Source organism: Mustela putorius, unplaced genomic scaffold (assembly GCF_011764305.1).
Source record: "Mustela putorius furo isolate JIRA1106 unplaced genomic scaffold, ASM1176430v1.1 tig00537248_pilon_pilon_pilon, whole genome shotgun sequence".
NCBI classification, from domain to species: Eukaryota; Metazoa; Chordata; class Mammalia; order Carnivora; family Mustelidae; genus Mustela; species Mustela putorius.
In genome coordinates this window covers 11564315-11590295 of record NW_025422387.1, presented here as the reverse complement: position 1 = coordinate 11590295, position 25981 = coordinate 11564315, and the positions used below count along the sequence as shown (strand labels likewise).

At 49.1% G+C, this 25981-nt stretch overlaps 1 protein-coding gene across 5 annotated transcripts in view; it reads left to right on the top strand.

Annotated features, from left to right (window-relative positions):
• The window catches only part of KSR2 (kinase suppressor of ras 2), a 413499-nt gene that overhangs the window by 307074 nt on the left and 80444 nt on the right, over nt 1-25981 (top strand). For 2 of the 5 annotated variants that reach the window (XM_013056580.2, XM_013056581.2), the window contains exons 8-10: nt 8395-8462; nt 11400-11524; nt 20737-20905. In XM_013056580.2, the coding sequence (XP_012912034.1) occupies nt 8395-8462; nt 11400-11524; nt 20737-20905 (362 nt within the window). Of the gene's footprint in view, nt 1-8394; nt 8463-11399; nt 11525-12170; nt 12231-20736; nt 20906-25981 lie in introns of all 5 variants that reach the window. The other 3 variants (XM_013056579.2, XM_045073651.1, XM_045073653.1) reach the window with 3 other exon arrangements.

Genomic DNA, 25981 nt, shown 5'->3' with positions numbered 1-25981 from the left:
CAGCAGGGAGGGGAAGAAGTGTTTTATCCTCCACTGAGGATATCCTCCACTGAGAGCATATGGGGGCATTTCTAGAAGCATCAACCCAAATGAGAGACCGCAAGGGAACCAGGATGAAACAAAACTGTTTGGTTGGGGTATTCAACAAAACAAGCCCCATGGGAAAGGGGGCAATGATTTGGTTTGGTGATTGTGCAGGAAGCCTTGAGGAACTCTTAATGCTGTGAGCTGGGAAAAAGAAAACAGAGGGAGGAAGTCAGAGAGATAATGAGTGAGCGATGCCCTTTAATTTTAGCTATCTGCTGCCAGAGGGGGGCTTTCCAAAATGCTGATCTAGCCTTCACCTCCCTGTTTAAAATCCTTCCTTGGTTCTCTCTTGCTCTCAGGGCAAATCCGGGCTCACGAGGCTAAATGGCACCATCCCTTGCTCATTGGTCCTTCCAGCCCTCTCACTGTGTCCCTCCTCACACCCAGACCTCTAGCTACATTGAGATGTCTACCCCTCGGGCGGGCCACATGCATATCAATCAGCACATCTTTGAACTGCCTTTTTTTGCTCCTGCCTGGATCTCTCTTGCGCACTTTGGCTATATTTGGATATACACATTTGGATATATAACTCGGATATAGCCGAATTTACGCACTTGCGCATTTATCCTTCGGTCTCAGCTCAGTTGCCACTTCCTACAGGAAGCCCTCCGGGACTTCTCTCAGGTCCAAAGTGCTACACCCTATCCTCTACTGTCATATTGTATCACATAACTAGGATGTGTTGGGCAGCATACCTGCCTGTCTCTCTGACAGACTTTAAACTGGTTGAGGGTAGGGCTCTGTCCGTGTTGTTCATTCTTTGTATGTCCAGAGCTAGCACATATGTACTTGGCACATAGAAAGCATTCAGTAAATATTGTTTGTGCCATAGACCTGCAAAGTTACTTCTGGAAAGAAAGGGGTTCTTGCCAACCCAAGGCCCCAAGAGCCAGGTCACATCCACTCAGAGGCAGCCGAGGAGAGGTGTTCATGCTTAAAATAGTGAGAGGTGGGTTCACATACCTGGTTGGTGAGCTCCATGCTAAATGTTTGCAAGAGAGATGATTGAAGAGAGAATTCTGGCCCTGTCTTATGACACATGGCCAGGACCTCACAGAGCCCCTGGCACAAAGAGGGAAGACAGTCATGTTCAGGAGCATGAATGAGTGAATGATTCTCACTCTGCCCTTTACTGTCTGTATGATCAGGCTGCTTATGGAGCCTCAGTCTTCCTAACTTTGAAATGGACGTGATGGTATCCACCCTTCATGGCACTGTTGTTCAGAGCAAACAGGTTATGTAAGAACACCTGGCCCGAAGTTGGTGTTTCTTTAACGTTCCCTCCATCAGAGGTTGGGGGCTGGGTTGTTAAAACACACCACTGGCCCTCAGGAAGGAAAGACTGTGTCCTGCTCAGAGGGATTGCGAAGCAAGCTGGTATGCACCAGAGAAAGGCGGGTTGGGCTGCTTGGAGCCAGCTTCTCCTAAATTGATTACAGTAGCTCAGTGAACCATTGAAATGGATGAAGGACTGTGTTCACAGGCAGGAGTCTAGCCCACCTCTTCAGGGAAAACTAACATCCTGATCCCCGGGTCACACAGGCTCTGGGGTCACATCTGCCCCATAGGGCTGCTGGGGGACATGACATTAAGGAAACAACAAAACTGCTCATAAAGGGGACATCTGTCCCCCACAGTTCCCCGGGTGAGGTCCATGCAAGTCTGGTGTTCTTCTAGCCCAAACCCTGTCCTGTCCTCGCAACGGGGGTTGGGAGGGAGGGCAGCGAGAAGGGGACACCGACAGGGACACACCTGCATTTCATAAGCAGCAGGGGATATCATTTGTAAAAAAGCAGGAATCATTTCAAGAAGCCTTTTGACAGAGACGATTCAATGCCGTACACCAGTGGCATGTGATGGCTTTCCCTTCTGCCTTTCCTTGCTCTGTCTGTCCTTCTCTGCCCTTCCCTGTCTGTAGTATTTATTTGGCATTTTTATGCACCAGGCACAGACCAGGCACTGAAAGGGGAACAGGAACGGCCCCTACAAAATGAGGAAGACCCAGATCTTGCCCTCCAGATAAAGGCACATATTTAACTTTCAGAGGGAGAGGATGTCTCATTTAGCCAGCAGCTCCTTTGGGGAACGAGATACTCCATGTAAGCAACTTTTCTCGATAGCCGAAGCTTATCCTATTAGCTTTGAATGTTTAAAAAAAAAAGGAGGTGTAAGCCCCTTCAAGGAAAAGTTTTTAAATGAGCCCTTTCCAAGTTTCCGGGCTGTAGGAGGTTCCCATGGCATTCTGTGTGTCCACTCCCGTGCGTTTTACCCTGCCTAGAGAAATGTTGACCTATTTGCTGCCTCAGAGGGCCCCATTCAGGCATTTGCTCGTTAGATTCTCACCACACTTTTGCCGATGAGAAGCCCGGAGCTCCACAGGGCACATGGAGTTCCCCGGGGTGTGTGAAGGACAGGACTGCGATTCAGGCTTAGGCTGGCCTGCCTCAGAAGCCCAGGCTTCTGCCCACTTCTGGAAACACATCTGACCTTTGTTTGCTGTCAGGCCTTGTTCAGATCTACCATGCTAATTCACGGAGCGCCTCCCGGCCACGTTTGATGGGGGCTTTGTGTGGGAAGTCCCCCTTCCTTTCCTCTGGGTGGAATGGAGCATCTGGAGAACACGTTCATGAAGGGATGTGTGCTGAGGACACACAAGGGACAACTTGCAGAGAGGGCTTGGGGTTGGTGTGAGAGCTTTGGGACGGGCCACGTTGGGTTTTGAACCATCATAGTGCCCTGGCTGGGCTCCTGTCTTTCTAAAGACCTCAGAACAAGGATTTAAGGGCAGGTGGTTTATTTGAGACACGATCCAGGCCATACCAGCAGGGGAGGAGGGGAGAGAGACAGGGAGGGGAAGGCAGCCAGTCCTGGGTGCCTTGTAGGGCAGGTAAGGGCTCTGGGCAGCTGAGGTCCAGTCCTACATCTGCATACCACTGACTTGTCCCATCCAAGGGAGAGGACCCTAGGATAGTCCTCAACCAGCTTCCACCCATGGGTGTTTCAGATCTCCAGGCATTGCAGCGAGCCCACAATTCAGCAAGAGGCAAGGTCTTAGGGGCTTGAGTGGAAAGCTATGCACAAACTCGCAACAGTAACAAAATGACAGTTACCTGCTACTTCAAGCAGTTGCCCTGGGCACCCTGCCCGCCTCATGTGGTCAGTCTTCTCTGCAACTACAGATACTGTGTTTCCCTGTAAATACAGGTGCTATGATTGTCCCCATTTTACAGATGAAGAAACTGTCGCTCAGAATAGGTCAGGGACTTCCCCAAGCCGTCACGGCCAGGAAGAGGTAGTGCCAGGCTTTGAACCCAGATTCCTTCTCCATACTCTCCGGACCCCATTTCTCTTTTTGTTGGGGTAGGGGAGTAGAATGCTGGGTTCTGGAAAATCTAGGCTTCTAGACATCACTCATTTGGGGAAGTAGAGTGTGTCTTCCTCCTAGAGTGGTTCTGGGTCGTCAGCATGCCCTTGACGAAAACCCACATTCCCAGCACAGACCGAATTAGAGGGTAAGCCTGGGGGATGGGAGGCATCAAATTTGGAAGCAGGTGGTCGATTTTAACAGTGTGTGGTCCTAGCTTGCTCTTCTGTGGGCAGTGAAAGGAAAAGTCTCCTTTGAGTGGAATCCTGCGTTTTTCCTGCTGGGGAAAAAAAAAAAAAAACGATTCTTTGTAAGTGGGGCATGGTGTGTCTGCATTGTGCGAGAGCCTCTTCTCCGGCCCTCCAGGGTCTGTGTGATTTCAGCGCTAGGCTAATCCTGCCAACTCGATTAGCAGGTGCTGGACATGCGGGCGCTAGTTCTTGACGTACCAGCCTCCATGCAAAGGGTTAAGTGCGTTAGCATGAAAGAGTTCTCTGGGCCTTTCTCCAGGAGCACTGGCTTTGGCCCCATCCCCCGGGGCTGCCCTTTGAAATGCCGCCTGGAGGGGCAGGCATTCCATCTCCCACCCTTTGGCCAGAGATGAAGGAAGGCTTTTCCAGAACTGCAAAAGACAGGCAACAAGGGATCCTGGAGAGGAAAACACCAGGGGGAGGCAGGAGATGACCAAGGTCCCAGGAGGCTTGGCCTGCCTTGTCCTGGTTCGGGCGGGGTCCAGAGGTCACATGAAGCTGCTTGCCCCCGTGCATAGCGCTGCCCACGAGAGCGAACAAGCTTCTTCACATCTGCACGTCACCCTTCCAGCTGGGATTGTTAGAGAAGACTCGTAGGCGGGAGAGGCAGAAAGGAAAAATTTCTTTCTGGAAGCTTCCAGGGTGGAATGAAGCTATTTCAAACAGGAATGAGTACAGATACTTCTTGGTTCCATTTTCATTTGGCATCAGCAGATTCCCCAGCTGGGGGCCTCCCAAGCATCAGTTCGACCTGTCACAGCTGTCACAAGCCTCCCGTGGCCCCCCAGTGCCTGCAGAATCGAATACAGACTCTTTGCCCCTGCTGCCGGGGGCCCTGCCCATGCCCTCCTCCCCTTCCTCTTGTCTTTATGGCTTTGCTGTTCTCTGTACTTCAGCCTGACCAGCCTTTAACCTCTGATCCCTGAACCCGCAAGCTTGTTCCTGCCCCCACACTTTAGCTCTGGCTGGAAGCTCTTCCCCTCCCACTCCCATACTCTCCATCCTGTTTCCCTGTATGATGTTTTTCCTCCGCCTTACCACACCTGTGATGATCTGATCTTTGTTTACGTGTGGTTTGTCCTTCCCCATAAACATAGCGGCTTCTCCTGTCCTGTCCCAGACCCCAGTTAAGTGTTTTGCAGAATGATGGAGAGGCTAGTTGTACATCCAGCAGAGCTTCCCACTGGAGTGTGGATGCAATATCCATGTCCTCCCTGGGGGCTGGGACCTTCCTGTAGGTCAGACAGTCTGTGGGCCTTAGAAAAGAAAGACGGGGGCGCCTGGGGGGCTCATTCAGTTGAGCATCTGCCTTTAGCTCAGATCACGATCCCAGGGTCCTGGGATCCAGCCCCTGCGCTGGGTTCCCTGCTCAGGGCAGAGTCTGCACCTCCCTCTCCCCTCCCCCTGTTCATGCTCTCCTCTCTCTCTCAAATAAATAAATAAAATCTTTTCTTTTAATTTATTTATTTGACAGACAGAGATCATAAGTAGGCAGAGAGGCCGGTTCCGGGGGTGGGGGAGCAGGCTCCCCACTGAGCAGAAAGCCTGATGCAGGGCTGCTGGGATCACAACTTGAGCGGAAGACAGAGGCTTTAACCCACTGAACCACCCAGGCAACCCAAAATAAATAAAATCTTAAAAAAAAAAAAAAAAAAAAGAAAAAGCAATTTACAGTGAGGTGGGATTTTTATTATCCTTCTGAAGTCAGGTAACTGTAGGGGGAAGAACAAGGTGACATCTTAGGCTTATCTCAAAGGAGGAGCTTTTGATTTTGCTGGTTACCCAAAGCTTCTTGTTCATTCACTGCCACCCCCAAGATGTAAACGAAGAAGAGTGGAGGTTTTGGAGGCATCTGCATCTGCTGGTTAGACCTGGGCTTGGGACCTCTGTCTCTTACTGGTTATTTGACCTTTGGCAAGTTATCCAAATTTGCCGAGCCTCCGTAAAATGGGGATGACAATAGTTGCTACTGTTTAGGATTGTTACAAGGATTACATAAGTTGTGTAAAGCCCCGGGGGGCATGGCTGGTACTTCACCAGCACCATGTAAGTGGAAGTTCTTATTCTTCTCTAAGTCACAGTGTCTTTGTGACATCCGTGACCGGGAGGACCTCTTAATGTTTTTCAACCAGTAAAACTTAGACTCAGATGCCAAAAGCTGTCCCCTCTTTCTGACAATTCCAAGTTATGTAAGCCAGCTTGTCCCAATCTAATTCAGTCATTCATTCACCTCCCTGTCATTATTTTATCATATATGCATAGCAGCCCTACTTTTATTTATTTACGCCTTACCACCTTTTTAACTCAAATAAATGTATTGAGGGGCGCCTCGGTGGCTCAGTGGGTAAAAGCCTCTACCTTTAGCTCAGGTCATGATCTCAGGGTCCTGGGATCGAGCCCCATGTCGGGCTCCCTGCTCAGCAGGAGTCTGCTTCGTCCTCTCTCTCCGCCTGTCTCTCTGCCTACTTGTGATCTCTGTCTGTCAAATAAATAAATAAAATCTTTAAAAAATGTATTTAAAGATGAAAGTGTATCCCATCACCATGAGTGGAAAATCAGCATCACTTCCATGAATATGTGGCAACCAGGAAAAAAAGATGTTCAGATGGAAAAATTAATTTATTAAATTTCCTGTCGATAGTGTTGCCTTTCCAAATCTGGTACTGTGGTAGCATGTGGTAGAGAAATGTAAAGATGTGTTAGCACCAGAAGCCTTCTCCCAGATGCAGTCAAAGTGAAGGTGACTTGGAGATAGACTAATAATGTTCTTTCTGCCCACATATCTCCTTGCTTCCCCTCTGCACTCCTAGGGGCCCCAGGTCCAACTTTTCCATCTCAGAGTGGAATCCAGGGCCCTACTGGGTCCACCACAGACTGAAGACAGGAGGAATCGGGAAATGTGCATAGGTATTCCCAAACGATCAGCGAGACCAGTGGTTCTCACGCCTGAGCACGTAGCAGACTCGGGGAGAGAGCTTGCTGAAACAGGGGACTGCATTTCAGCTCTGAGTCTCCGTTTCTATCAGATCTAGGATCCCTACCCCAGAAGCTGCGCTCCTGAAAAGTTCGGAGACCACTGGTGCTCATGCTGCCAGTCTTGGGACTCTGCTTGGAAAACCACTGAGGCTGGGGGGAGTCCAAGTGGAGTCTGTGGCTGGACATTCAAGTCATTCTGTTAGAGAGAACTATCAGGTCCCTGGAGGGCAAGAAGTTTGAGCTTCTAAAGCTTCCACCTCTCTGGATGGAGTTTGTTATTGGGAAACCTTTAAGCAGGCTGCAGGGTCCTTCTGGCAAGAAAGTCTGCTGTCGGCAGTCAGGCTGGCGTGCACAAAAATGGTAAGGGGAACAAAGGGGTGCAGACAGGACACCCATCGCGTCTGCCACAGTGTGTATTGGTATGGAAATTTGGAAGAATTTCCTAAGGACATATATACTCTAAAAGGAAAAGACAAAGCCAGGTCACAGTTAGTTGGTTTTGGTTTTTGGTTTTTTGGGTTTTTTTGTTTTGTTTTGTTTTTTTGTTTTATCCTTTGGAAGCCTGGCCAGGCTTTGGGAAAGAACAAGATGACATTCTCTCAAAAGAGGACACTTTGACTCTAAACTCTTCTTACCTCTGAAACTGAATACCTCTCATGAATCTCATCCTAAATGGAAGCCTTGGTTAGCTGTCACCTGTTGCTTGACAAATGAGAGGCCACCTTTGGCACCACCGACCCAAGTTTTCTGCCAGGAAAGCTTGGTTAATCTGTTTTTCCATCTGTAAAATGGGAATGATGATAATATCCATTGTGTAAAGTGTTTATAAAGATCCAATAGCATAGCATTTGTATCATGCTTAGTACAATGGCTGGCAGACGAGTCTGCAAGGAGACAGGGGATTGTTATTAGGATTGGGTGATGATGATGATAAGGATAAAAAATGCAGACTGTGGATTGCCTGGATAGCTCAGTTGGTTAAGTGTCCAGCTCTTGATTTTGGCTCAGGTATGATCTCAGGGTCGTGAGTTCAAGCCCTGTGTCGAGCTCAGAGCTGGGCTTGGAGTCTGCTTAAGAGTCTTTCTCTCTCTCTCTCTCCCTCTGCCCCTCCCTCCATCCCCTCACTCTCGTGCACTCTCACTCTCCCTAAAATAAAAAAGAGAAAAGTACAGACTGAAAGGCGAAGATATCTTTCAAAGCATAACATCTAAGTGGACACTATTGGTGAAGGAGTTGCTACTCAACCTGGACCACCCAAGTCTGACCTGAGAGAATGGAATGACAATAGCCTTTATCGAGAGTTAATTTCCTAGGTGCCAAGGAGATACTTTAGCTGCCCCATCTCATCTCATATTTTGGTATTCACAGCTTCCAGAGCTTTCTGAACCATCAGGGCATCCTGTTCATCTATCCATCCCTCCTCCCACTCAGCCTTCCACCCACTCTTGCCTCTACTCATCCATTCCTCTGTCCACCCATCTCTCCATCCATCCATCCACCTACCCACCCACCTGTCTGCCCATCCATCCATCCATCCATCCATCCGTTCATCTACCCACCCACCCAACCACCCATCCATCCATCCAACCAACCAACCATCCATCCATCCATCCATCCACCCATCCATCCATCCAACCAATCATCCACCCAACCATCCATCCATCCATCCATCCACTACCCATCTCTCCATCCTTGTCTCTCTTTCTCTCTCAGGTTAAAGTGCCACAACAAATGCACCAAAGAAGCCCCTCCCTGTCATCTCCTGATCATCCACCGAGGAGGTAAGTATTTAACACTTCCTACCGTAGGGGTAGGCTGGGGTGGGGGCTCTTGCAGACCCTCGGAGATAGCTGTCCCATCCAGGCCATTTCTGAGTACCTCTTAATCCTCTGATACTTACCTGATTTTTTGCCCTCTGACACTCTTCTTCCTGACATCTGTCTCCTTCACCCATCTCTGGTGCCTGTTCTCCATCTTCCTTGCCCCTCTGATGGTCTCTCTGTTACTTTAGCCCTCAGATTCATCTCCCCCTTCCAAAGTCTTTTTCTCTCATTCCTGCCTGCTCTCCTAATTTCCACTCTCCTCTCGCTCCCCCAATCTCATTGCTTTTCCTTCACATGTAGAAAGGGTGCTGGCTGAGTGTTCCTCAATCACTTGGCCCTGCAGAGGTGGGCATGGGGAGGGGGCGGGCTTGGGTCTCTGGATTTGGGCCATCTGTGTTCTGTCCCCTGGGGCCCTGGGAGTGTCTGGGCCAAACTGTCCACCTAGGGAGGTAACAGCTACCCTTAGGAGAGCCACTACCAGCCTTTACCCTGTGGTGGTGGGGGGGGAAGCAAGACCAATTGAGTGCAAAGGAAAGACTGGACGGAAAGGCTTTGCCCTGCCTCCCAAGGACTCAGTGGGAAGCATCTCCTCGGGAAACCTGGCAGTCCAACCTTGACAATAGTTCCCCTGACTTGTCTCATGGGGTAATTATCTCATTGTCATTATCTACATTGCAATTCATTCACCAGGGGACCCTCTAGGCCTGTGCTCTTCAATACAGCAGCTGCTAGCCACATCTGACTGTTTAAATTTAGATTAAATGAAATAAAAGTAAAAATTCAATGACTCTGCCACACCAGCCACATTTCAAGGGCTCAGTGGCCACCGGTGGCTACATACTGGCCAGTGCAGATAACCAACGCTCTCCTTGTGGCTGAGAGTTCTCTTGGGTATCACTGGCCCCAACTTTTGCTATTCAAAGTGCAGTCTGTGTATTGATAACCTGGAAATCCCTGGGGAGCCGTGTGGTTCCACACACATGGTTTCTGGCCCCACTGGAGACCTACTGAAGAGGAACCTGCCTCTTTCACCACACCTTCGGGCAGCTCTCTGCCACCTTAAAGTTAAGAAGCAAGGCCCTAGAATAGACATCGCCAACACAGGGGCCAGCACAGCCAAGCAAGGATCGGAAAAGAGAGAGGGTGGCCATGTGAAACCATGCACAGTGGAGAGGGCACCCAGGGGCCGTCTAGAGAGGACAGCTGCTCCAGCAGTGATGGAGGCAACGTGGACCTGCTCTGCATTTTTTCGCAGTTCCACGAAAAACCCAAATAGTTGTATGAAGACGCTCACAACTTATTAACTATTTAAAAATTCTCACTGGCCAGTTCCCCATCACCCTCCTTCTAATAGGCTGGATGGAGCCATGGAGCCAACATTGCATATACCACCTGCTGATCTGGGACAGAGTCCCTTCTGGTCCCCACTGTGTCCCTCGCAGCTCCCCTGGCCTTAGTCAGTGTAGGCTCTGGGGAATCCATGCCGTTTTAGAGTGAACCCAAGGGAAAGGTAAAGATGGAAGCAGAGTGCCGCCCAAAGTCCTGGGATGTGTTCCGAAGCCCACGGGCTGTTGGTTGTCCGTGATCTTTGCGTTGCTTACTTCCACGAGGAGGGAAATTGCGAGTAAAGGAAAAATCTTCAGCTCTTTGCCCCTTTCCACCCACATCCTAATCAAGAACCATCTGTTCCTTGCACAACTGTATACACTCAACGAGGCTATTTTTAAACGTGAATTCTCAACAGCTCTCGAGCCCTAGTCTTGGGTCAGCGTCACTGGAGAAATTCCTCTTTGTCGTGGACTCTGTTGGAGCCCAGCTTCCATGTGCAGACCAGAACCAGCCTGCTGCATGGGGACTGGCTTTCAGAGGCTGACATCCGAGGAAGGGCTCCCTCCCCCCGACCCGCCTTCCTGGCTGTGCCCCCTTCACTCCAAGGCAACAGGTGCCTGTACATGCAAGAGCCATGGATCTTTCCAGAAGTCCCCCAGGTTCTTGCTTCCTCCTCACCACACCCCCCCCCCACACCCCTGTTGATAGGAAGTTTAAAATATAGTTGGTTTCCATGGAGATGGCAGCTCAGGCTAAGCAGAGAAATTAAATTCCCGGGTCAGTGCAAAGCTTTAACTTTTCCACCAATGCCCCACACCCCATACAATAAAAACAGCAAAAAAGTAACACTGCCAGGCATCGAATTTGAATTTGAACTGCTCAATCAGCCGCTCCCAGAGGCCCCATAAGAAGTCAGAATAACAGAGGGGTAACTCGAGGAGGAGCCTGGATAGTGTGGTTTGGATCAGGAAGCATTTATTTAGCACCAGCTGTGAGCCCAGCTTCTTGTGTGGCTGGGAGGTCTGGACATACTAAGCCTTCCTTTCAGGGATCCTGGTGGCCTGGTTTACGACAAATGTGTTTATGACAGAAGTGTTTTGACATACACCAGACTGCTCAGGCCTGAGGAAACCCACAAGTAGCAAAGGACGATCCCAACACAAAAGTTAGATGGGGCCAGGGACAGGTGACCATTCTGAGCTTGTCTGTTGATTGCAGACCCTAAGGAATCAGGAACCTCTTGTATTTCAAAGGAGGGTCAAGTCTGAAATGAACCCCAGTGTGAGACCATTACGATGTCGAAAACAACCTGATAGTTTCAGTTTTATTATTAAAATTTCTAATGGACAAGTCATTTATCGACAATATAAAGATTTTAGAAACCGGAGAACACCTGATCTTACTACCATGACAGGACAATTATCATTTTTGGAGAACTCCCTCTTGCTCCTGGTGGGGGAGTGGGGGCGGGCCTTCGGGGTGGGGTCGGAGCTATGCTCCCCTGGCCAAACCTTTTAAAACCAAAGTGGTACTTAAACTCCCAACTTGCTGTTTTTACCCCTACGGATCCAGCAAGGTTAGTCCGAACAGAGTCCGTCCCGTGTGACATCAACAACCCTCTACGAAAGCCACCCCGGTATTCGGACCTGCACATCAGCCAGACGCTCCCCAAAACCAACAAAATCAGCAAGGTGAGGCTGGGGTCCTGTCCCTCGGGTACATGCTGGGGCCGGCAGCTGCCAGGAGGGGTGAGGGGGTGGGGGCAGGGCAGGGGCGGGGCTTATGCAGATGACTCTGGGAACCCGCACCTCCCAGCCCACCTGGGTTCTCCTCCTTCCTTGCTGTTTGCGCAAGTAAAGTTTGGGGGCCGTCCAGCCATCAGTGGAGATTCAGTGCGCCGGAAATCTGTCTGGTTTTGAAAGAGGGCACACAGAGGTGAGAATGAATGAGTCTGTCGAGGAGGGGGCAGTAGGGAGAGCAGGAGAGCCTGAGCAGGTTCCTGAGTGGTCCAGGCCTGCCCTCTTTGCTCTGTGAGATGTTCAGCCATCTGCCAGGATTAATTTCGCAGATGGTTCTGGGCTGACACAGCTGCTGAGTCAGACCACCAAGAGATTGGGGGTGGGGGGTCTATTTCTGAGCTCCTGTTGGAGACTCTGTGGATGGATAAGTGGGGGGGCCCAAAGCTCTGAGCCTTGGCCAGTTTGGTTGGCTTCCGGCTGCTCCTCACAGGGTGGTCAGCAATGAGCCTCTCTGTGCATCTTTCTCTCCACCGTGGCATGGAAATTTCCGGTGTGATTTCCACATCCTGTGTTTGGTCTGTTGGTTGGACTGCATCAGAACTGTCCCAGGGAGACCTGCAGCCTTACGGTAGGAAGCAAAGGCTGCACATGCCAACAGGTGAGTTTTCAAGCTCCCCAATGCTTTTGTGCATTGTGTGGGAGGTGCATAAAGTATAAATCAACCCAAGCATGTGGGAAGTCACCACCTGTGTTCAGAACCCAGAGGAACATCGAGATGGCTGAGTGATCTCTCCCTGGCAAGGCTCAGCCTGGCTTCTCTGCCTCAGCTGGAGAAAGCGTCCGCCCCTCCCCCGCCCACCCTCCACGCGGCAGCCAGAGTAATTCCTAATGAATGTAATTTGAATCCTGTCCTCCTCTGCTTAAAAACCATACAGTGGCTTTCTACTGTATATAGAAGACAAAGAGCTCCTTACGCAGCCTGCAAGGCCATGAGTAATTTGGCCTCTTGCTCCATCTCGGACCTCCCTTTGCATGCCTCCCCACCAGAGCCCATATGTTCTCTCTCGAGCGCGCTATCACCCACCGTTTTTACTACTAGCTCTCAGTCATTCACCATCTGGTTCCTTGTGACATCATCTGAATGGTTGAGAGCTTGGCCTCTGAAGTCAGGCAAACCTTGCAGTCAACCTTGGCTTCTCCCCACGTACTAGCTGTGAGACTCTGGGCAAACCACTCATTTTTCTCGGCCTCAGTTTTCCCATGTGTGAAATGGGTGTATTCCGGTTATCTACTGCTATACAACAAAGCTCCTCAAACTTACTGGTGTACCAAAGCCTTTTAATGATGCTTGTGGAGTCTGAGGGCCAGGAATTAGGACAGGGTACAGTGGGGATGGCTGGGCTCTGCTTCATGATGTTCAAGGATTCACCTGGGAAAACCCAAACACCTAGGGGCCGGAATCTTCTAGAACAGAGATTGGCAAACTATGGCTTACAGGCCAAACCAGCCCAGCACCTGCACCCGTTTTTGTGACTAGAGTTATTTTGGAAAGAGCCATGCCCATATTGTCTATGGCGGCTTTCACGTTACAAGCTGGAATTGAGTGGGTCCAGCAGAGACCACGTGACTTACAAAGCCTAAAATATTTACCATTTGGCCGTTTCAGGGAAAAGTTTGCCAACCCCAGGTCTAGAGCCTGCTTCGGGAGTTTGGAATGGGATGCATCAGAGGCAGGGTTCAGCGGAGACTCAGTGGGAGCTTCTATATAGGGACTTGCCTTATGGTTTGAACTTCCTCACAGTTGAGCAGCTGCAGGGTAGTGGGTCTCCTCCATGGCAGGTGAGGGCCCAAAGAACAAGTGTTTCAGCCTACTGGGGCTTTTATAACCTAGCACGATAACAGCCAGCGCACTGTCTTGATTTGTCCTTAGCCAAGGGTTGGTATATACATGTATACACCATACTGATGGGGGCTGTCACGCTCCCACTCAGATTCAAGGGGAAGAGGCATAGATCCCACCTATCGATGGGAGGAGCCCAAGGAATTTGAGGCCATGTGTTAAAGTGTCCGTGATGGGGTGCCTGGGTGGCTTCGTCATTTAAGCATCTGCCTTTAGCTCAGGTCATGATCTCAGCGTCCTGGGTTGGAGCCCCACATCAGGCTTCCTGCTCAGCGGGGAGCCTGCTTCTCTCTCTGTCTCTCTCCCTGAGCCCTTCCCCCTGCTCGTACTCACTCACTCTCTCTCAAATAAATAAGTAAAATCTTTAAAAAATAAAAAACAAAGTATCCATGGTGGCTAGGAGGAGTCCTGACCTCAGAGAGTTGTTTTCGGGATGAAATGAGAAATCAGCATAAAAAGATGTAGTAAGGTTCCTGGCACATGGTAAGTGCCCGGGATATTCTAGATAACATTATCAGATTCAGGCTTGGGCTTCCAATCCAAATGTCAGGTGGGGTCTGCTGCTTCTTTGTTATTTGCAAAGGATACATACAGGTCTCTAGAAGGGATCCCCACTCCGGGGTTGCTCTGACTCGCACTGCTCAGCTCTTGAGAAGTAACTGTGCATGTCTGTAACCCGTCCTTTTCTTTGTCACATCTTAGGGGGCAGGCTGCTCAGAGCCATCTCGAGACCTTCCCCTCTGGCTTTGTAGGCACCATGAGCCTCTCGATCAGATGGGACAGAAATGCAGGTCAGATAGATCAGTGACTACGACATCGTTCTGCTTGTCTGCCAGCAGGAGAATTTGATAAGAGAAATAAATTAACCTCTATTTAGAAAGCAGCTTCGACTTGAAGGTGGGCAGGATCTATCGCAGAGCTAGGTTATTTTTTCCTCTCTTTCTCTTCTCACTGGCTTCACACAGATTCTTTTTGTCAGGCAATGATGTGGTTAGTGCAACAGATATCTGAGCCAATTTGGTCTGAAGACTTCCTTTTCATTGCTCTGTCTCCTCTCCTGTCTGGCTCAGTCAATCCAGGTTCACAAAAAGCCTAGCTTTTTCTTCCAGCAGAATACTTAGAGTTGCATTTTGGAGTCAGAAGGCCTGGGCTTGGAACTTTGTTTCTTCATTGACTAAGTGGTCATAGCAAGCTCTCTCTGCCTTGGCTCCCACCTCCAATCCCCAATCCCTATTAAAGAGGCAGGATGGGGGCGCCTGTGTGGCTCAGTAGGTTAAAGCCTCTGCCTTCGGCTCAGGTCATGATCTCAGGGTCCTGGGATGAAACTCCGCATCGGGCTCTCTGCCCAGCGGTGAGCCTGCTTCCCCCTCCCCCTTTCTCTCTCTGCCTGCCTCTCTGTCTACTTGTGATCTCTGTCTGTCAAATAAATAAATAAAATCTTAAAAAAAAAAAAAGAGGCAGGAATATAGCAGGTGTGATTGGGATCGTGGAAATGATTAGATGCAATGGTACCCGTAAATTACTTACTCCAACACTGGCTACTCAGGGCCTAGAATGGCTTGATGATGAAGACTAGAGAATGAGGAGGGGGAAGAGGGACAGAAGGAGGAGGAAGAAGAAGGGAAGAGGAAGGAAAAGAGGAAGAGGAGCAGGAGATGGTGGAGGAGCCAGCAGAGGAGGGGGAGAAACAGCCGCCTCTGCCACCTCCTTGGGGGAGCAGTCTACAGCACTCACGCTTCCACATCAAGGCATCCAAACCCCATCTGCAGTGGTGTCCAAGGCTGCAGGTCTGCCTGCTGCCATGATACTATTTGGAGCAGCTGCACGCCGGCTTGCCCTTTTCAGCTGGTCTTGGGCTCAGGCCAGCTCCTTGGACCTACAGCAAGACCATGAATCATTGTTCTGTTCTCCCATCACGACCTTGACTCAGCTACTCTTTGTGGTCTGCTCTAGTCTGTTGCTGTTGACTGGTTTCCTCATCCTCTACCTTCCTCTCTCTGTGTCTTTGCTTCAGCCACCATATAGTTTCTACTCCTTATAACCTTGGCTTATTTGTTTTCTGGCCTATTGTGGCTCTTCTGTTCGCTTTGAACCTCATACCTCATCTTCTCTCTGCTTGTGCTCCTAATGCTGTTTGCCATTCTTCCTGTCGACCAGCTCATCTTTTCATTCCATATTATAGTCATGAGCCAGCTGCCATCTTGTTCTGACCTGTGGTCTTGCACTGGGGGTGGGCTCTGAAGGTCACAAGACAAGTATGGCTGTTTAGGACTGTCTATTCAGCACCATCTATTGGGTTGGAGGGTAGGGACAGTTTTCTTAGGAAAAGTCCATGAGAGAGGCAGTTACCATCACCACCATGTCCAGACCAGTGCACAACTGGGCGAAATGGGAACCTGGGAGATGAGCATGCTTCGGTTTGATTCCTGAGTCAACTGTGAATTTCTTGTGACTTGGCACAATATTGTCTTTCTGCTGCTGGGGTGGAGATTAGGACCTGGGCCACCAACTCTCTATATGACTCCAGCAAGTCACTCCTGCTCTCTGAGTCTTAGTGTCCCCATTTACAGAATAAGGGGTTGGACTGGGAGGTCTCTGAAAGATGTTTCTGCATCTTAACTGTGCTCAGAAAGAGGAATTATGCCACTAGCCCTTCCCAGAATGATCTGGTAGAGTTTGGAATGCAACCTCTAATTGCTGGTCCCATTGGGCCATAGACCTGGGTCTGACCAGAAGGAATTTCCCCTCCTATTGTAGCAATTTGGCCAAAGAATGTGGGCACCATATGCAGTGCTCTCTTGGGATGATTTTCTGTATTCACAACAGTCCTGAGCTACAAAGATGAGGAAAACCTAATTCTACCCTCAAGGACGTAGAGATAATTCCTTTCTCTATGAACACAATTCCTTCTCCCCTCCCTCCCTTTATCTCGCCTTCCATTTCTTCCTCTTTCCCATTAACTCACTCATTCATATAACACTTATTGATATCTCTTACGTTTTTATTCCTGTGCTAAGTTCTGCAGATTCAAAGATGGATAAGACACAGTCTAGTCAAATGAGATAGATCTTTTGCCTCCATCCCTCTCTCCTTCTCTTCATCCCTCCAACCCTCCTCTTTTCATTTGTTTCTTGTTTTCCTTCATTTTGGCTTCATCATTTCCTTCATTGTTGGTCCTTCCATCCAATGGAAGGACCACAGTGTGCCTGGTGTGTTTCTAAGTGCTGAGAATAGGGAGCTCCTAGCCTAGAGGATGAGACAAACAAGTAGGCTGAGAAGTGACTGGGTAGAAGCAAGAGCTGAAGCTGAGGGAATAATGCAGAACTAACACTAGGAGTGAATGATGGGCTTTACCTGGTAGAGCAGGGGTTGGGGGAACTTCTCAGTGGATGGAAGGGGTGAGCTCTGTCTTATAGGCAGACTAGGGCTAGACAGATATTCCTAGTAGAAATAACAGCATGTCCCAAGCCTTGAAGATGTGAAGTGGCCTGGTTTGTGTTGGGGACTGTGAGCTCCTCACTTAGCAATAATGCAGTACCCCTTCCTAATGAGTTAACGTCTGTGGTGGCCTGGTCAAGAGTCAGGACTTCTCCCAGCAGCCATCATTAATGAGGCTATTCCCCCTTTCTTTGGTGTCAGTGATTACATGGGGAGTGGTGATGAGGCACTCCTACTTCTCCCAAAAGAAGTATCAGTGGAGGCCTATGAAGGAGCTGGAATTCCCACTCCCATCCAGTAACAGGAGGAACCCTGCTGCTCTCAGGTGCCAACAGAGGCAGAGAGCCTAGGTATCTGCCCTACTCAGCAGTAACAACGCAGCACATGCCCTCTTCCCTGCTAGGGCAGTGTCACAGGAAGCCAGCTGAAGCTAAAGGTTTCAGTAAGACCCAGAGTCTCACAATGTAATACACAGGTGTCCAGGCTTCAATGAAAAATCACTTGTCACACCAAGAGCCAGAAAGATCACAAACTGAATGAAAAAAGACAGTCAATAGATGAGACAAGTGAGATTTTGGAATTACCTGACAAAGATTGTTAGAGCAATCAAAAATGTTTCAAAAATAAGTGATTATGAACAATCTTGAAACAAATGGAAAAAATAGGAAATTGCTGCAAAGAAGTAGTCTCAGCAAATAAGTAGAAGTTATAAAGCAGGACCTATGAAAAATTTAGAACATACAACTAGGAAATTTATTCATTAACATTAAAAACTCAGTGGAGAGACTCAGTGACAGAATGGAGGGGCAGAGGAAAGAGTATGTGAGCTTGAAGATAGAGCAGTAGAAATTAGACAATGGATTAAAAAAAAATAATGAGTAGAGCCTCAGGGACCCTTTGGACAACGATAAAAGGTATAACACTGGTGTCATCAGAGTCCTGGAAGGAGAGGAGGAAGAGGTCAGAGCTGAAAAGTTCCCCAAGAAATAATGGGCAAAAACTTCTCGACATGGGCAAAAAACATAAACCCTTGTTCCTACTTTTCTAATTCAGAAACCAATACACATACTATGTTCATGGATTGGAAGATGCAACATAGTTAAGATATCAGTTCTCCTTAAAATCGGTATCCGATTCCTATCAAAATCCAAGCAAGATTTTTTTAATAGATAAAGACAAGATTATTCTAAAAGTTATATGAAAAAGCAAAGGAACTTGAATAGCTGAAAAACAATTTTGGAAAAGAATGAAGTAGGAGGAATCAGTTTGCCTGATTTCAAGGCTCATTATATAGTTAATAATAATCAAGACCAAAGAGGATATACAGATGGCAAGTGAACACATGAAAAGATGTTCAATATCATTAGCCATTAGGAAAATGCAAATTAAAACCACAGTGAAATATCATGGCATTCCTATCAGAATGGCTAAAGTAAAACTTAGTGATAACACCAAACACTGGTTGGGAGGCAGAGAAAATCACTCATACATTGTTAGTATAAAATGGTGTAGCTGCTCCAAAGAACAATATTTGCATTTTCTTTAAAAATTAAACATGCAATTATCATGCTGTTCAGAAGTTGCACTCCTGGGTATTTATCCCAGAGAAATAAACACTGTTGTGCATACAAAACCTGTACACGAATGTTAACAGCAGCTTTATCCACAGTAGCCCTGGAGGAGAAACAACCTAGCTGTCCTTCAGTGACTGAACGGTCAAACACGCTGGGATACATCCATGTCATGGAACACTGCTCAGAGATTAAAAGGAACAAACTATTGATACACTCAACAGCTTGGAGAAATCTCCAGAGAATTCTTTCTGGGTGGAAAAAAGAAAAAGCCAATCCGGAAAGTTTGCCTACTGTATGATTCTGCCTAATAGCGTTCCTGAAATGACAAAATAATAGAAACGGAGACCAGATTAGTTGTGTCTTAAGGTTCCAGATGGGAGGGACAGAGAGGGAGGTGGGGGTCGCCATGAAAGGGCCATGTGAGGGATCCCCATGGTGGTGGAAATGTTCTCTTTCGTGGCTGTATCCACGCAATGTCTGCATTGGGATACTATGCTGTAATTTTACAAGACAGAACTATCAAAGAAAACCGGGTAAGGATGCGCGAGATTGCTGCTACTTCTTAAAACCGCCTGTGAATCCACAGGTATCCCGGATAAGAAGTTTCATTGCAGATTGTGTCACCAACATAATTGCTCCCATTTACTGACAGCCAAGGGCCTCGGCCCAATGCCAGGGGCGTAGGTGCATGGGTAAGCACATCTAAACATAGTAGACCCAGCCGGTGGGGGTTCTTAGCCCATGTAAGGGACGAGGAGAGGCTGGAGCTCACGGAAGTGAGCTTACTTGGAGGCAGCAGGAGTGTGTGTGTTCTGGGAGGGTGACATGCACAGCACAGCCATCTGTTGGGCAGCCAGACAGAGAGTGCCTGCTACCCCTTTCCTCCGGCACCCCCCCCTCCCCCGGCCCATGCTGGTTGGTATTTATTATGCTGACTCTGGAGTTTGGCAGGTAAACATACCCATTGTCAAATAAGGGGCTTGCACAAAACCATCCTCAGGCACCGTAGCCCATCGGAGCGATGGACCTCAGTAATGCAGGGACTAGGTGACGGGCGTCCTGTGAGGGGGCAGGCAATGTTCCTCCGGCTTTGAGAGGCAGGAATCACTTTTACGGGGCACTGAGGTTTGCTGGTACTCTCATTTTACAGTGGGCAGAACTGAGGACCAGAGAGAGAGGTTAAGCATTTGGTCCCAGATGCGGGGAGGGGGGTGGGTGGGCGTGGCTGTGGGAACTGTGAGTCTGGGTTTGCCTGACTCAGCGGCCTCTGCAGGGCTCAGTCTCCTGTGGTTGCCATAACAACTAACCACAAACTGGGGAGCTAGAACAACAAATATTTTTTCTCTCCCAGTTCTGGGGACCAGGAGTCTGAAATCAAGGTGTTAGTAGGGATGGTTCCTTTTGGAGGCTCTGAGCGAAAATCCATTCCATGCCTCCCTCCTAACCTCTGGTGGCTCTGGCCATCCTAGTCGTGGCTTGGCTTAGAGTCGTGGCAGTGTGATCTGTACGTCTGTCTTCATGTGGCCTTTCCCTCTGTGCAGGAGGGAGTCCCCATTTCTTATAGGGACACTTGACATTGGATTTAGGGAGCACCTTCATCGAGAATGATCTCTTGAGATCTTTAATTACATCCGCAAAGACCTTTTTCCAAAGAAGGTCACATTCTGAGTTTCCCAAGGGCCAGGGCTTGTGGGGGACACTGCTCCCGATCGCTGCCCACCCCCCAGCGAGGGACCATTCTGAGGTTGCACACTTCGATTATGTCCTCATGTTCACTTAGAGCCAGCTCGGGCTCCAGGAGAGGCAGTGGCGCCTCCAAATGAGATGGGAGGGAAGAAGCTGAAGGCTCGCTCTCGCGCCCTCTCTGGAGCTGTCAGGCTGTTGATTCTTTAATAAACACTCAGGAGGAGAGGTGTTAGGATGGGAAGAGCACTCTGGGCACCTTGGCGTGGGGCTTTCCCAAATCGAAAGGCACAGAGAGCATGGCTGTCACCTACGTGCCTTTCATTACGTGGTAACCTTTCGCTCTGGAGTCCAGGCAGCGGGTGGGAAATTGATGCCAGGAACTGTTCCTTCCACAGCTGGATGCAACTAGCTGGTGGGTGGGGATGATGAAGCTGGTGGGAAGGGTCTGGCGGCTAAGGGAAGCGGCTAAGGATGCCGGCGTGGGTTCCTTCCTGCTCGCCCACTCTCACTGCAGTGTCTCTGCTTCTCTGCCTCCCCCTGGTCCCTGCCCTGTTTTCTTTCTGCAGGACCACATCCCTGTCCCTTACCAGCCAGACTCGAGCAGCAATCCCTCATCTACAACATCCTCCACGCCCTCCTCGCCAGCACCGCCCCTCCCTCCCAGCGCCACGCCGCCTTCTCCCCTGCACCCCTCCCCACAGTGCACGAGGCAGCAGAAGAACTTCAACCTGCCAGGTACCTCTGCACTTGGGATGTTGTGCTGGGAGGAAGGGTTGGGCTCGAACCAGAGCTGTGTCTGGGTCGGTCCATGCTTAAAGGCAAAGAGTTGAAGGCATGCGGCTGAGTCTTCCCATAGGCGGGGCAGTCACCACATTATTACCTTATTTGATCTTTAGGGTAGCCATGAAGTAAGCCTTCTTGGCTCCATTTTACAGGTGAGGATACTGAGGCTAAGAGAGGTCAAGGGACTTTGGGTCAACAGCAACCCAGTGTCTCCAGCTAGGTCAGTCATGGGGCGGGGTGGGAGGGGCTCCACTCAAGCTGGCAGTTGTCTCATGAGCTAAATAGCTTGAAATTGGCCTCAGGATCCTGGACTCGCAGCTGGGTAGGGCTGCATTCAGATGGAGACTTACTCCAGCTGTCAGGATAGGGCTCGGAATGAACAGCTGGGGTCCTGGATTCAGTATCCGGTTCTGCCGTGTTCATGCCATGTGACCTCTGACTTGAGCTTTCCCACCTTTGAAAGGATACAGATGGATGAGAGGATCTGGAAGGTTCTTCCAGTCCACAAATTCCAAGGCACCTGGCTGCTGACCTGAGACCATGCATGGGGTTATAAGATACTGGAAAAGCCACTCATGAGATGTTTGGCTTCTTGGCCTCTTTTGTCATTAGACTTAAGGGATCTCTCTCTGCTCAGTTGGGCTAGATCTAAGAGTACACCCCCATCTTCTGAAGTCCAGGCCCAGCTCACTACCTTTTCTAGGGCCCTTAAGACTTTCTAACTTGGCCATATTTGCAGGAAGGAGGCTGGTGGGATGAGGTCTGGGTTGGCCAATGGGAACCAGAATCTAGATCTCTGTTGTTCAATATGGTGCCCCATAGCCACATGTGCCTATTTAAACCAAAATGAATTAAAAGTAAATATAATTAAAGTTTTAATTTTTCAGCTACATTAGCCACATTTTGATTACTCATTAGCCTCTTGGGGCTGGTGGCTGCCATATTGGCCAGTGCAGAATACAGAATATTTTTATCATCACAAAAAGTCCCACTGGACAGTGCTGATCTGGGGGCTGATTTCCCTTTGAGCCAGCGAGCTTCGTGCAGGGGGAGGAAAAGGTTCTCAGGCACGGGTCACACTTCCAAACCCAATCAGCCACGAGTGAATGGTGGGTAGGCCAGAGGGGGCCCACTCGCACACCTAGGCAGCACCCTGATACTACTACTGATTTAAGGACAAGCTGTTGCCTGCCAACACTGTTTTGATCTGGGGCTATGTTCATAGGAATAAGGCACATTTTGAAGTCTTGACAATATGGGGATTTTTTGTGAAGTTCAAGTCTGAGGTAGTCTTGTATCTGTCTGATGTGAAGGCCACTTAGTTGGCAGCCACCCAGGACCGTAACGTGAGCCAACAGCTGGAATCATCTCGGCGTGTGCTTCCCCGAGTCAATGAGGCCAAAACTGCCCATTTTGTCCACAGGCTGGGGCTCCCACTCCCACCTCCGTGGTGGTCCATTTCCACTTCCCTGGAACGGGGTGAATGGACACTTCATGACCCCCGCCCCCCGCAAATCTGAGGGGAAGTGGGTGTCTGGGTGCTTTCTTAGAGCTGCTCGACCCCACCCCTGGTCACTGACTTTAGGGTACTGTCCCTGAAACTGTTCGCTGCTTGCTTGATGACCAGGGGCTGAGAAAGGACCTCTTAAGGGAGCAGCGTGTGTCTGAATACCACAACTCTTTCTGCCCCTCAAAGACTCTGCTGGCATCTTTAGACAAGACACCTCGTTGACCAGGGGTGATCGCTGTCTCCCTGAGCTGCTTCATTCCTTCGTTTGGGTTCCCCAAGGCAGGGTCCTCCCTGATTGGCTACTCGCCTGCCTGTGTGGATCTGCACATCCTCTGGAGTGTCTCATAATAGTGACATCTAGGGAGTGGGCTGAGTGGTGCTCTGAGTGAAGGCAATTTAGTTAAGAGTCTGAGCTCTGGGGCTGGGCTGTTTGGGGTTCAAATGCCTGCTCTGCTACTTCATACCTGCATCTTGCCGAGCAAATCAGTTACCACTCTGAGCCTCTGTTTCCTCCTCTGTAAAATGGGGATAATAATAGTATTATCTACTTCACAGAATCACTGAAGACCTAAACCTGTCGTACATATCCAGAGCGGAGCAGAGTGCCTGTCTCCCTGAAGATCTTAACAAATGCTGGGGCCCCTGGGTGGCTCAGTTGGTTGAACACCTGACTCTTGATTTTGGCTCAGGTTGTGATCTCAGGGTCATGAGATCGAGCCCCACATCAGGCTTCATGGCTGGGCATGGAGCCTACTTACGATTCTCCCTCTCCCTCTACCCCTCCTCTGCTATCTCTCTCTCTCAAAAAAAAAAAAAAAAGACAAAACAAACAAAAAACACCATGGCTACCATTTTTGGCATTTCCCACCATCACTGCTAATTCATAAGGCCCTTATCAGAATTCTGGAAATAAAGATGAAATCCTCATATACCCTGCTGTTAGGAGTAGGGATTGAATTCAACCTTCTGAGAAGGTAATTTTGCATTGTCTATCAAAGTTTTATATGTACATTCCTCGGACCAGCAATATCACTTCTAAGACTCTATATACAGATTATATTTGCATAGGGCACAGGGATCAGTGCATAAGGATTCCATTGTGGTCGTGGGAAATCTGGACTCAACCCAAGAAGGGAATCGTTGATTACAATCCAGAGGGGAAATGGTTGATATGCTTTCATATTCCTGCATAACCAAATATTCAGCCGCCCTTAAAAAGAATGGAGGGGCTCCTTGTAGATATCCTGACATGAACAAGATCCACAATATCATTTCAGTGGGAAAATAAGTGATTCGCAAAGCAGTTGGTGTAATAACATCCTTCGCATTCTAAAATAATTACATACAGGTGTATACGTATGTTTATATGTGTGTGTATATATACTTGTGTATTTGTATATGCACAAAAAAAGTCTGCAAGAACTTCACTTGGCAGCTGTTTCTAGGAAGAGGAGTTTTATTTTATGCATCGCTACAATGTGTAGATACCAAGGAGCAGTGCGCCGGTTTTATAACCGGATGGTAATAATAAAATGCAATATGGAAATGGTGAGCAAAATAGGGCCTTCCAGATGAGCAGCCAGATCTTCTCCCTTGACTTAGGAGGTTTTAGCAAAATTCCCTCAGGATGACGAGTGCCTGTCCTGTTCATATAAGACCCTAGTCACTGTCACACTCTCAACTGTGAGCCTTTGCTGATGGGAAAGCTGCTTTGACCATGGTTCCCCAGCTGTTGAGTTTTCTAAAGACTGTTCCAGGTAATGCTTGGCATAACCAGCATTGACTGATCTAGAACGTTCTTTTCTAAAAGGGTCCATGGGGTAAATAGGCATTTGGCTCACTTGTTAACCTCATGACTTCTGAAAGAGTTTTTAGTTGGAAAACCAAGTGCATTAGGCACAGACTTGGTAGAATTTGGGATTGAATTCCTTGTTCTCCCACCACTCGCTTCCAAATCCTAGGCCATATTTGACCTGGCCAGTGGCTCATGGTTGTTAACTCCTGTCCAGAACCGCCCCCTTCCCCTCACACTGCATTCACCCATCTGTTTCCATGACACATATTTACTGAGCATCTACTACGTACCAGTACTATACAAGGCACTAGGTATGAAGCTGTACACACACCAGCCGAGCCCTTTATGAATTTCCAGTGGCTGCTGTGATAAATCTCCACAAGCTTAGTGGCTTAAAACGGCCCAAACATATTATTTTATAGTGATGAAGGTCACGAGTCCAAAGTCGCTTTCACAGGGCTAAACATCAAGGTGTCCACAGGGCTGGTTTCTCCTGGGGGAGCTAGGAGAGAATCCACCTGCTTGCCTATTCCCAGCCTGGAGGAGGACAAATTTAGGTTGAAGAGTCAGAGGGGGCTGAGTTCCGAAGATGGGGGAGAGTTGACGGGGCAGAGGGAGGGTGCATGTGCAAAGGCCCTGCCCCAGGAAAGAGCTGAAAACATGTCCCAGTGACTGAGTGCCACGAGTAAAGGGAAAACGGCACCAGATGAGCCTCCGGGCTGCAGGGAAGAGTCGGGCCGGGCCTTCCAAGGCATGGCAGGAATCTGGGTTTTATTTAAATCTGAATTTTATTTAAAAGGTGTAGGCAGGAGATGACTTATCCTGCCTTCTTCCTTGTAGATCCTTCTCGAAAACCATTCAGGCTGCTTTTGGGGGAGGCCTTAGGGAAGGAGGGTAGGCAGGAGGGCTTCAGAGTAGAGGCGACTTCAAAGTGGTCTGCTTACGTCTCTGGCTTCAGGCCGCCTGAAGCTTCCCAGTTCCCCCGAGTCCTCTTCCGTTCCAAGACTGGGAGTCGCTCAGCTTTCCTGAACAGACCACTTGGGTTCATCAGCTTCCCGTTGGAATCGCTCCTGTCTGGTGCCTGTTGTCGGCAAGGAAAAGACCCATGGCCACGCCTTGAGTCCTCTCTGGCCACTGTCTCCTTTTCGGTCATCAGGAACAAGCTGTTCTCCGGCACACAGAGGGGCGAGGACCGGGCTGGCGATGAGCTTGGAGGCATTTGCCGGCGTCCCTCTGCCTGACACCTGTCCCTTTTCAGAGCAGCGTCTCCTCTCCCTCCCCCAGCTGCTGCTCTGTGAACGAATGGCACTGCCAGCTAGCCTTTTCTGCAGACACTGACTCCCCCTCCCAGTTGAGGAGAGAAGAGATCAGCTAAGCCTCTTGAGAACTCCGGGTAGTTTTTCCTTTTTAATTTTAGCCCCTTGTTGACAGGGTGCAACGAAAAGGAAAACAAAACAAACAAAACAAAACAAAAACCAACCAAGCTATCTAACAGAAGAAGGTCCTTGAAATCACGGAGGTTGGTTCTCTTTTAAAGCTCTGCTGTGTGACTTCGAATGAGTTGCTTCCCTTCCCCGGGCACCTCATTTTCCAGAATTAGAAAATGCATCCGTTTGGATTCCAACTATCTGTGATATTTGGGGATCGCTGTGCTAGAAGAGAGTTGATTAATTCCACAAACATGAGTCGTGCGCCCATTGGTGCAAGGGCCTTTGGGATCCTG